The 10,922-nt window shown below is 44.2% G+C and overlaps 1 protein-coding gene across 1 annotated transcript; it reads right to left on the bottom strand.

Moving 5' to 3' along the window:
* Positions 1-215: 215 nt before the first annotated feature.
* Positions 216-748, bottom strand: LOC142846432 (large ribosomal subunit protein uL23). Its single transcript, XM_075966943.1, has one exon. The coding sequence runs from the start codon at positions 737-739 to the stop codon at positions 269-271; it is 471 nt and encodes a 156-aa protein (XP_075823058.1). The 5' UTR covers positions 740-748; the 3' UTR covers positions 216-268.
* Positions 749-10,922: the final 10,174 nt, after the last annotated feature.

Below are 10,922 nucleotides of genomic sequence, written 5' to 3'. Positions count from 1 at the left end.
ATTTGTTTCCCTCCAGCAGAAATCTCTGCAGAATTGCCCAGGTTGTTGCTGAGCGTCCTAGTAGCTCACTCTATTTATCATTGAGTAGCATCCCCCGGTGGAAGGAAGGCAACTCTTCTTGATCAGTCCTTACCCACTGACGGACATCCAGGCTGCTTTGAGTTTGGAGCTATTATGAACAAAGCTGCTATGAGCATTAATTGATAGGCTTTTTTTTTTTTTTTATGGTGAAAAAGTCTATATTTAGAATTAGCCGGCTGGGCTCAGTTTAGATGATTCCAATCTTGTTGGCAACATCCAGAGCATCATAATCAGGAGCCAACCGAACATACGCCTTCTTCTCTCCGTCGGGCCTTATGAGGGTGTTGACTTTGGCCACATCGATGTCATAGAGTTTCTTCACAGCCTGTTTGATCTGGTGCTTGTTGGCCTTGACGTCCACAATGAACACAAGTGTGTTGTTGTCTTCTATCTTCTTCATGGCTGACTCGGTGGTCAGGGGGAATTTGATGATGGCATAGTGGTCAAGCTTGTTCCTCCTGGGCGCGCTCTTCCGGGGGTATTTAGGCTGCCTTCGTAGCCGCAGGGTCTTGGGACGCCGAAAGGTGGGCGATGTGCGGATCTTCTTCTTTTTGTGGCTGTGGACGCCTTTCAGCACTGCCTTCTTGGCTTTCAAGGCCTTCGCTTTAGCTTCGGCTTTGGGAGGGGCAGGAGCTTCCTTCTTCGCTTTCGGCGCCATCTTGACGAAAAGGGTCAATTGATAGGCTTTTGTTTGAACATAAGTTTGCTCTCTCTGGAGTAAACACCCAGCAATTCAATTTCAGTTTGTATTTTAAGAGCCTGTGGCTTTATAAGATGTGACAGAACTTTCTGAAGTCATTAGTCTTTCTTGACTTCTCAAAGGAGGTTGTGGCAGTAAGACATTTGAAACAAACTGATACACCTCAAATTATCCTGCAACTGAGTTTCAGGATGATCTGTTTCAACTTGTTAAGCAGGAACAGTTCTCTTTTCTCATTCTTGCCACTGTTACTCATGAGCCTTTCTTGCTAAAATATGAGCAGAAGTTCTTTGATTGTGTTTCTTCATTGTTGCATTCCTTTAATGCTCCATTCTACAGAAAGGATACAGGTTTGGTTTTTTTCCCTCTGAGTTGTCATCATTGGTATCCCATTATGTGGCTCAGACTAGGAAAATTAAGACATTAAAGGTCCATTTACAAATAAAGCACAGAAGAAGCAGAACATGAAGCTGGTGGTTTGGGCTTTAAACACCATCCCAATGGTGGATCCCTTGTCAGTCCCTTCTTAGATTAAAACACCATCCCGATGGTGGATCCCTTGTTAGTCCTTCTTAGATTAAAACACTATCCCGATGGTGAATCCCTTGCCAGTCCTTCTTAGATTAAAACACCATCCCGATGGTGGATCCCTTGTCAGTCCTTAGATTAAAACACCATCCCGATGGTGGATCCCTTGTCAGTCCTTCTTAGATTAAAACACTATCCCGATGGTGGATCCCTTGTCAGTCCTTCTTAGATTAAAACACTATCCCGATGGTGGATCCCTTGTCAGTCCTTAGATTAAAACACCATCCCGATGGTGGATCCCTTGTCAGTCCTTCTTAGATTAAAACACTATCCCGATGGTGGATCCCTTGTCAGTCCTTCTTAGATTAAAACACTATCCCGATGGTGGATCCCTTGTCAGTCCTTAGATTAAAACACCATCCCGATGGTGGATCCCTTGTCAGTCCTTCTTCTTTGACTCAGTTTCTTTTTTCAGCTAGCAAGATGTCTTCCCTTGGACATTAGAATCTGGTAACTGTCATGACAGGTAGACTCCTTTCAGTTTAATTCCTCCAATTTCCCTCAGATCTCCTTCCCACAGTCCTGGCCCAGTCTCAAGGCCGGGTTCTTGACACCTCTGTTGGTTTTGCCCAGCCTTGGCTGGCAGAGAGAGTCTAATGACTGCCATTTTCTCAGGCTTTCTCTCCTCTTTAGCTGCTGTGCACAAAGGAATCATCTGTTACACTGTGCAGGGCCTTGTGTGCACTTCCTCTATTGCTATTGATGCCATCTTCAGACTCGTAGCCAACAGCCGGCCTCCTGGAAGTTTCCCTCTGGGAATGGCTTGCATGCACAGGCTCCCCCGGAGTGTTGAACTCTTCAGCTGCCCTCAGCTGACACACTGATATCATTGTAGAGAACCTTCTTTTCTTTTAACTGACATTTTAAAAATAAAATTAATTCCGGAACTGAATTATGTTACAAAATTTCTTGATCTTGCTTTTTTAGCTTGAAAACTTTAATCTGTAACTTGTACATTGATGTATAAAACAGTTTTGATGGTGATGAAAAATCTAGAATATTCTACTATATTAAAATACTTATGTATATGGGCTGGAGAGAGGCCTTTGGGTTAAGAGTCCTTGCTTTTACAGAAGATCTGAGTTAGGTTCCCAGCGCTGGGGTTGGATGGCTCACTGCTCACTGAAACTTCAGATTCAAGTATCTTCTTCTAGACTTTGTGGTCAACACACACTTACACACCCCAAAATAATAAAATACTCAGGAATATTTGATAAAAAGAAGCTAGATTATAAATAGTACATATTAGAGAAATCAACTTTGGTGGGTATATAAACTGAATATATATGTGCATAAATATCCAGGTTAAAGGGAAACTAAGTCATATATAACTATTTATTTTTTAGATTGATCATACTATCAAACACAGAAAATAGATCAAAGGTTTTTTTTTTTTTTGTTTTTTGTTTTTCGAGACAGGGTTTCTCTGTAGCTTTGGAGCCTGTCCTGGCACTAGCTCTTGTAGACCAGGCTGGCCTAGAACTCACAGAGATCCGCCTGCCTCTGCCTCCCGAGTGCTGGGATTAAAGGCGTGCACCACCACTGCCCAGCTAGATCAAAGGTTTTAAACCAAGTGTTAATCATTGTCTTTGTTTGTTCCCGATCATCCTGGCTTCACAGTCGGGAGCTTTCCTTGGCGTTTTCGTAGACTGCAAAGAGATGCTCAGACAGCTGTTGCCAGGCTGGGTGAGGAGCTCTCTTACCTCACCACAATAGGAGGGTGTGGGGCAGCTGCTGGATAGTGAAGATCTTAAGGGAAGGATGGGTCACCCCATCCAGCCCCAGAGAGTGCAGTGGCCATTTCTGGCTTTTCTGCTCGAGACCACCGAAAGGGAGACAACAAGGCTGTGGGCATACACAGTGATATTTGGGTAAACCAGGCAGGTAGCTAGTGGCAGTTGGGAGAGTCACAAAATGTTTTTCTTTTTCTTTTTTTTTTTATTCCAAATATGAGATACCACGATGTAAGAAGAGCCTTGCAAATCCACCTTCCACTTTTCTTGAACAACACAATTGTTACTGATAACCCACTCGGCAATCAATAATGTAGAGGCAGAAGGAAAATATGCAAAGGCAGAATGATGGCCCCTTTGAGTTTTCACGGCCAGAAAACAGGAGTTCATTCAGGTGACATCTTGGGATGCGTCTGAGAACTTCCAGTACCTTAGAGCTCCAACTCTACCCTGGGTACAGCCGATGGCAAAGGCTTCCCAGCCCCTGAGGACATTTACTGAATTTTGGTGGGCAGACAATTGACGTACTAATGTAACAAAAGCACTAATTGAAAAGAATCTCAGGAGATGAGAAAGTCATTTTGTAAAGTATTGTCCTTCTTGTCTATCATTTCAGTGATGAAAGTGAAATATGTTTAATACAAAATATTCTGAAAAAAAAACAAAAGAACACCTCTGAATTGTAATGTGACTATTTAATGACAATTGTTAATATCTTGGCCTACAGTTTCCATACTGCTGCATACACAGATGCAAACTGCTGTACATACGTACAGTTTTATAATGACAGGACAATCACATTTATACAGTTTCATAACCTGTGACTTTCACTTGACTATGCTGTCATAATTTTATGTAAAACATATTGATCATACGCAAATATCTTTAAATGGTATATGTAAATGTATGTCTCTAAGGGTTTGTGCATTGGAGAGTCGTGCCCACCGAGGCCGGAGAAGGACGCTCGATCTGGGGCTGGGGTGGCAGGTGCTGTGAGCTGCCTGAGGACCTCAGGAGCTTCACCTGACTGGAGCAAGTTTCACCTGCTGAGCCGCGTCTCCAGCCCTCAGCTCTCAGTGTTTGAACACCACACAGCACCTAGTTATAAAGGTTTTCCATGACTTGGCCATTTTCTATTGCTTGACTTTTAGTTTGTTTCTACAATTTTGCTTTTAAAACAAATGTCTGTGATGAATTCTTCGACAGTGTTGCTTTGTGTTTGATTAACTATATTAGGAAATAGTTTTCTCGTGTAAGCTGATATTCTAGTCAAACTTTCAACTAAGGATATAAAATCAGTTCTCTCCATCATTAGTGTGTGGAAATGACTTTTCTCAGAGGTTCTGGCCAGAATTAGGCTTCGGATATTTGTAAAAGATCTATTAATCTGCTGTATTGAAAGATCACAAATTTTCTATTCTGATTTCATTTATTGTTTATAATATTTAATAGCTTTTCTGTGTTAACTTGTATATGATTCATATTGTTTTTAAACAGATTTAATTTACTTTGTGTATGGGTGTTTTCTCTCTGTGTCTATCTATACACCATGGCAATCTTCAGAAGCTAGAAGAGGATATCAGATCCCCGGGGACTGGATTGATGGATGATGTCAACCATTGTGTGGGAACTAGGAATCAAACCCGGGCCCTCTGGAAGAACAACTGTGGCTCCTAACTACTGAGCCACCTCTCCAGCCTCCTCATCCATATTCGTCCACTATTATCTGCTTCTTTATGACGTTTGCTTGTTTTTTCCTATGTGAACATTTAAATCTCCTTTATTGAATTTTAAGTTTCTTATGTATTAAGCTTAATGATACTTTTTTCTTTTTCTTTTTAAAGAAAAAAACTATATTTCTTCATTTTACATACCAATCCAAGTTCCCACTTCCTCCTCTTCTCTCATTCCCTCTACCTTCCCTTCCCCATCCGCTCCCCAAAGAGGGTAAGGCACATTGCTCTGAGGAAGGACCAAGGCTCCTCACTATATCCACATTGAGTAAGATCATCCATACAAAGAGAATCAGTTCCAACAAGCCAGTACAAGCAGCAGGGACAAATCCTGGTCTCACTGCCAGTGGCCCTGCAGTCTGCCCCAGCCATGTAACTGTCACCCACATACATTCAGAGGGTTTAGCCTGGTCCTACGCTTGTTCCTTCCCAGTCCGGCTGCAGTTGGTGAGCTCCCAATATCTCAAGGTAAACTGTTTCAGTGGGTGTCCTCATCAGGTCTTGACCTCTTTGCTAGTATTTTCACTCCTCCCACTCTTCAACTGTACTTTGGGAGATCATCCCAGTGCTCCAGTGCTGGTCTCTTCCCCTGTCTCCATCAGCTGCTGGATGAAGGTTCTATGGTGACATTTAAGGTAGTCATCAATCTGACTACAGGGCAAGGCCAGTTCGGGCATCCTCTCCTCTGTTGCTTAGGGTCTTAGCTGGGTTCATTCTTGTGGATTCCTGGGAATTTTTCTAGTGCTAGGTTTCTTGCTAGTTCCATAATGGCTCCCTCAATCAAAGTAACTCTTTCCTTGTCCTCCGTCTCTGTCCTTTCCCCGTTTCGACTAACCCTTCAATCAAGTTCTCCTCCCCCTCCCCTTTCCTCCTCTTCCACTTCCACCCTCCCTTTTGCCCCAATCCCTTTGTTCCCAATTTTTTTAGGGGGGGGTTCGAGACAAGGTTTCTCTGTAGCTTTGGTGCCCATCCTGGAACAAGCTCTTGTAGACCAGGCTGGCCTCGAACTCTCAGAGATCCACCTGCCTCTGCCTCCCAAGTGCTGGGATTGAAGGCATGTGCCACCACCGCCCGGCTATTCCCAATTTTGACAGGAGATTTTATCTATTTCCCCTCCCCAGGGGATCTATATAGGACTGATCTCTAAAATATTATGTATAAAGAATTCAAGAAATTAGACATCAAAATATCAAATAATCTAAATAAAAAATAGGGTACAGATCTAAACAGAGATCTCTCAACAGAAAAATTTCAAATGACTGAAAGACACTTAAGGAAATGTTCAATATCCTTAGCCATCGGGGAAATGCAAATCAAAACGACTCTGAGATACCATCTTACACCAATCAGAATAGTTAAGATTAAAAACACCAATAGCTTGTGCTGGAGGATGCAGAGTAAGGGGAACACTCCTTCACTGCTGGTGGAAATGTAAGCTTGTAAAACCACTCTGGAAATCAGTATGGTGGTCTTTCAGAAAATTGGGAATCAACCTATGTCAGGATCCAGCAATACCACTCTTAGGCATATACCCAAACGATGCTCAATCATAAAAGAAGGACATTTGTTTAACTATGTTCATAGTAGCATTATCCATAATAGCCAGAACCTGGAAACAGCCTAGATGGCCCTCGACTGAAGAATGGATAAAGAAAATGTGGTACATTTACACACAATGGAGTACTTCTCAGCAGTAAAAAACAATGACAACTTGAAATTTGCAGGCATATGGGTGGAAGTAGTGAGGTAACTGGGACAGAGAAAGATGAACATGGTATGTACTCACTCATAAGTAGATACTAGCTGTAAAGCAAAGGACAATGAGCCTATCAATAGTCCATGACCCCAGAGACTTTCCACCTTCTCATTTTGAGACGGAGCCTGGAGCTCACTGATTTGGCAGGGCGAATTGTCCATCAAGCTCTGGAGATCCACTTGTCTCTACATCCTCCGTGTTGGGATGACGGTGTGCCTCCATGTTTAGCTTTTAACATGGGGGCAGGGATTTGAACTCGGGTTCTAAAGCTTGTGTGGTTACCACCTGAGCCATATTCTCAGCCCCAAGGTGTGCCTTGTGCTTCTCACATTCTCACCCTTAGCATTGGGCATTGGCACTGCAGGTCTTCCCACCACTAAGCTTACTAATCTCTTAAACACTGAATTCCGTACTCTCAGTTCCATTGGCTGTATGTTCTCAGTCCTTGTCGCCAAATCAGCACATAGACACTTGAACACAGTGACTTTTTAAATGGAGCTGAAAGGAATTGCATGCTGTCTTCCTAACTATTTTTCTGGGGTGACATAAGACAAGGCAGTCATAGTTTTCACATTTAATGTTATCCATATATATATTATGTAGTACAATAAATAACAGGCTTTATTGCTCTAAACTGCTGTATAAAGACACGACCAGTACTGAGCTATTACCTATATATAATTTTATCACCCACTCTTCATTATAGTGCCTTTGTGTTCTGTCATTGTTAGCAAAGGCAGGCAGTATTTCCTGGGCATCTTTTGGGTGTGTGACATTGGGCTCTGTGCCGCCAAGGGCGCTTATTTAGAATGAAGCATTACAAGAGAGGAAGAAGAGTGTTTTTCTCTGTACTCCTCCACTCTACCTTTCTCTGCGGTTTAGGTCAGCAGCTCGGTCAAATTCTTCTTAATGTCCTGTCACTTCTTTTGAGCTGCCCAGCAAATGTGAGTGCACTCATTGTGTCTTTTCAGATGGGTTCATATGGGCAACACGATGTAGCATGAATTCTATTCGTTCTTGATAATAAAGACTCTGAGTCAGATACTAGGGGGTGAAAGCTGAGAGATCAGAGAACAGCATAGCCAGCCACCAGAGAGACCTTTTACCTCTACCAATGCTCAGACTGAAGGGGCGATCCTGTCTCTGCCAATCCCCAGGCTGCATTCTCAGACTGACTGCTTCAAACTGCCCTGAGCTCTTGTCTCCTCTTGCCTTATATTCCTCTCTCTGCCCAGCCGCATCGCCTCTTATTGGCTCAGGAATGAATGTGAATGACCCACCCTCATCGCTGAATGGGGGGCTGTGCTGCTGGAATTGCAGCCAGGAAATAGCAGCCACACAAGTTATATCAACAGAGTTTAGCATTATGAAACAATTTATATAAAGTTTCCCCAAAACAGGTAAGAGGGAAATGCTTAAAAATCAAACAAATAACTCAATGCCATGGAAATGCACCAGGAGCAGCTACCACCCCCTCACCAGGGAAACAAAAGATGGCAGTGATTGAGACCAAGAAGACTGGAGGTAAGGCTCTGTAGAGGTGAGGCTGGACTCTCTGAGCAGAGCACGACGGGCTGACTCTATCAGAGCAACCACAGCTTCGGAGAGTTAGGAAAACTGATGTGGTAAGCGGGAAAGACCTGCGGCGTGCACGGCTAAGAAACAGTCCCACGGAGAAGCTGAGTACACAGTAGGGAGGGCCAAACTCTTCTTCCTCCTCAAGCCTGCAGTCTTTCTCTGGTGTTCCAGTTGTTGGAGCCCAACCTAGAGTTATGGGTAACACTGAAATGCAGTCTAGAGAGTCACGCCCCACACTGAGCGGCAGAGAATGGGCATTTCCGACTGAAAAGCAATCGCTAGCGCAGAGCGACTTTCCTTATCCCAGCCACTGGTTATCATTAACAATCACACCGCAGCTTATGTAAAGAATGTAGTATGGTGACTTACCCATATCGGAGGGCTCACCTCATCAGCTTTGTCCTTTGTCTTCCAGTTATGTTTTTATAATCTGCCAGTCAGCTGGAGTTGTTGAAGGTGAACACTTCTTTGACCTTTGGTCTGGCTCCTTCCTTTAATCTCTAACTGAAGCCCAGCTGCATCCCTATGGAGAGGTTAGCAGCATTGGCTCTGGAATTAGCTAATAATCAATTATGAACCATAGGCAAATTAATTAAGTTCTTTATGTTACAGTTTATATTATATGAGATAGCAATACAATTCCTAATTTACACATGCTGATATGCATTTAACTGTATTACCTGTCGTTATTGTCACCTTGATCATCCTCGTCCACTCTCTTCATCTAATGACTATGGGGAACTAAGAACAAAGTGACCTCAACATTTAACCTCTGAGAAGCCAGCATTCTCCAAAAATCACAAGGAATTTCCTTGGATCTCTGAAGCTCAGTCGCTGTAATGAAAAGCAGATGCAATTCTATATTATCGTTCTCTCTCTCTCCTAGTTTCAGCCCCTCTAGTGTCCCCATTTTTCTAATCTCTGAACTGATATCTTAGAGAAGGCAGCATTAGCAATCTGCTCTTGCATTAGGGGGCCTGCTGGGTTCTGAAGTCTCTTGAGAGTTCCCGTGAGTCAGGGGTGTGTTTGTGAAAGGACTGGAAGGAATTCAAGAAACCATCATCCTGCTCTCAGGAACTCTGGGGTTCTGAAGCATTCCTGGCTCCCGCTTGCTCAGGGATGGGAAGATTGTCACTAGAAATTCAGAGTGAGCGTTCAGCATGGTAATGCGGTACATCATTGCTGGATCCCGAGGCAAGCTGGGGACATCCTGGATCTCATGCATTATGCATGAGAGGCTGTAAGAAATAAAGGATCAATCATCTTCTCCCCCAGATAACATCGATCATTTGCTGCACATTATTTGGCTGGTCTCTGTGCAGATTTATTTTCTCCAATGAGAACAAGATGCAGATTGCCTGTTTTCTTAATGAGCAATGACATCCATCTAGCCAAATCTACCTAATGTATTGGATGGCTCTCTCTCTCTCTCTCTCTCTCTCTCTCTCTCTCTCTCTCTCCTGCTCTTGCTGTCACTCACTCTCAGCCTGCTTCCCTTCCCCTCTCCTTTCTTTTCTCCTTTTCTCCCCTCTCCTCCTACCCGTCTCTGTCCCCTCCTTTCGTCTCCCTTTCTCTCATCACCTCCTTCTGTCATGGTTAGAAGGAACATGGACAGCTTCTGAAAAGAGTGCCAGCTCTTGTGAGGGTGGTGACAGAGTGGGAAAATTGGGTCTAATTCGAGGTGATGAAAAGTCTCTTTCTTTACTTTTTTTCCTTTTTAATGTAAAACAGCGCTTCGCTCTTCATTTTTCCAGATGGTTTGCTCTGAGAAGTTGATCTACAGCAAAGGCCAAGTGAAAAGTCACCGAGAAACAGGGAAGGGGGAAGATGGCGTGCAGAATGCATGAATAGGTAATGATCCCAGGGCGCTGAACAGGCAGCAGGAGCGCGGGCACTGGGGGAGCCGTGGCTGCCAATCAGAGAGCATCACTCCCAGCATGCCACAGTCAATGGAGTGACTTTTAACGGCCATGCAGCCCTTAACTTGTGTCCTTTGAGACTAACTTGAAGCCTTTCCTTTACTGACAGTGTTCTTATGGTGGCCTCTCACGGGCAGCCTCTGCATCTCGGAAGGAATGGCATGATTTAGGACCCTGAGAGGAGAGCGTGCTACCCCGTCCCCTAATTAGACACACACCTGCTCGTTAAGGGAGGCGGGATCTTTAAACATTGATTGGTTGAATTTGGTCAATCAGAGGTTGTCAGACATGTTCTCTGTGGTAGTTCTCGGCACAAGGGATCGTCCTGCAAGCTCAGGTCCAAGGAAACACGGCACAAGGGATCGTCCTGCAAGCTCAGGTCCAAGGAAACACGGCCTAACCTCGGGCAGTGGGCAGAGCAAGGGGCTCTCACCTTTGCTAACTTTATGTGTCATCTTGTTTGAGGTTAGACCCTGAGGCCTTCCGCACCAAATCACATTGCTCATTCCAGGTCTTTGTTAGAACTTGGTTCTAAGAGGTCTAACACAGCCTCATGCTTTGTTCTCCAAACCATTGCACAGTTTGGAAGCTGTGGAATCTTTAGGAGCTGGGGCCTGGCTGGTAGAAGTAAGACACTGGTGGTCAGGGGTCTGGTGGATGGAGCCCAATGCCCGGTTCTTGCCTCTTTTTCTGTTTATTGGTTCACTGCGATGTGTTTAGCTTCTACGGCAGCGTGTTGGGGCTGCTATGATAATCTGCGCTACTCTGCCTGGCCTTCACCACCACTGTGATGGCCCAGGACTTCCAAAGCTGGGAGCCTTAAGCGCCTCTGCA

This window comes from Microtus pennsylvanicus, chromosome 3 (assembly GCF_037038515.1).
Source record: "Microtus pennsylvanicus isolate mMicPen1 chromosome 3, mMicPen1.hap1, whole genome shotgun sequence".
Taxonomy (NCBI): Eukaryota; Metazoa; Chordata; class Mammalia; order Rodentia; family Cricetidae; genus Microtus; species Microtus pennsylvanicus.
Note: the sequence above shows the minus strand (reverse complement) of the source record. Positions and strands in the feature narration are given on the sequence as shown.

Bases quoted from the DNA above. Each gene is read 5' to 3' on its own strand.
- LOC142846432 (XM_075966943.1), bottom strand. From the start codon at position 739: ATGGCGCCGAAAGCGAAGAAGGAAGCTCCTGCCCCTCCCAAAGCCGAA.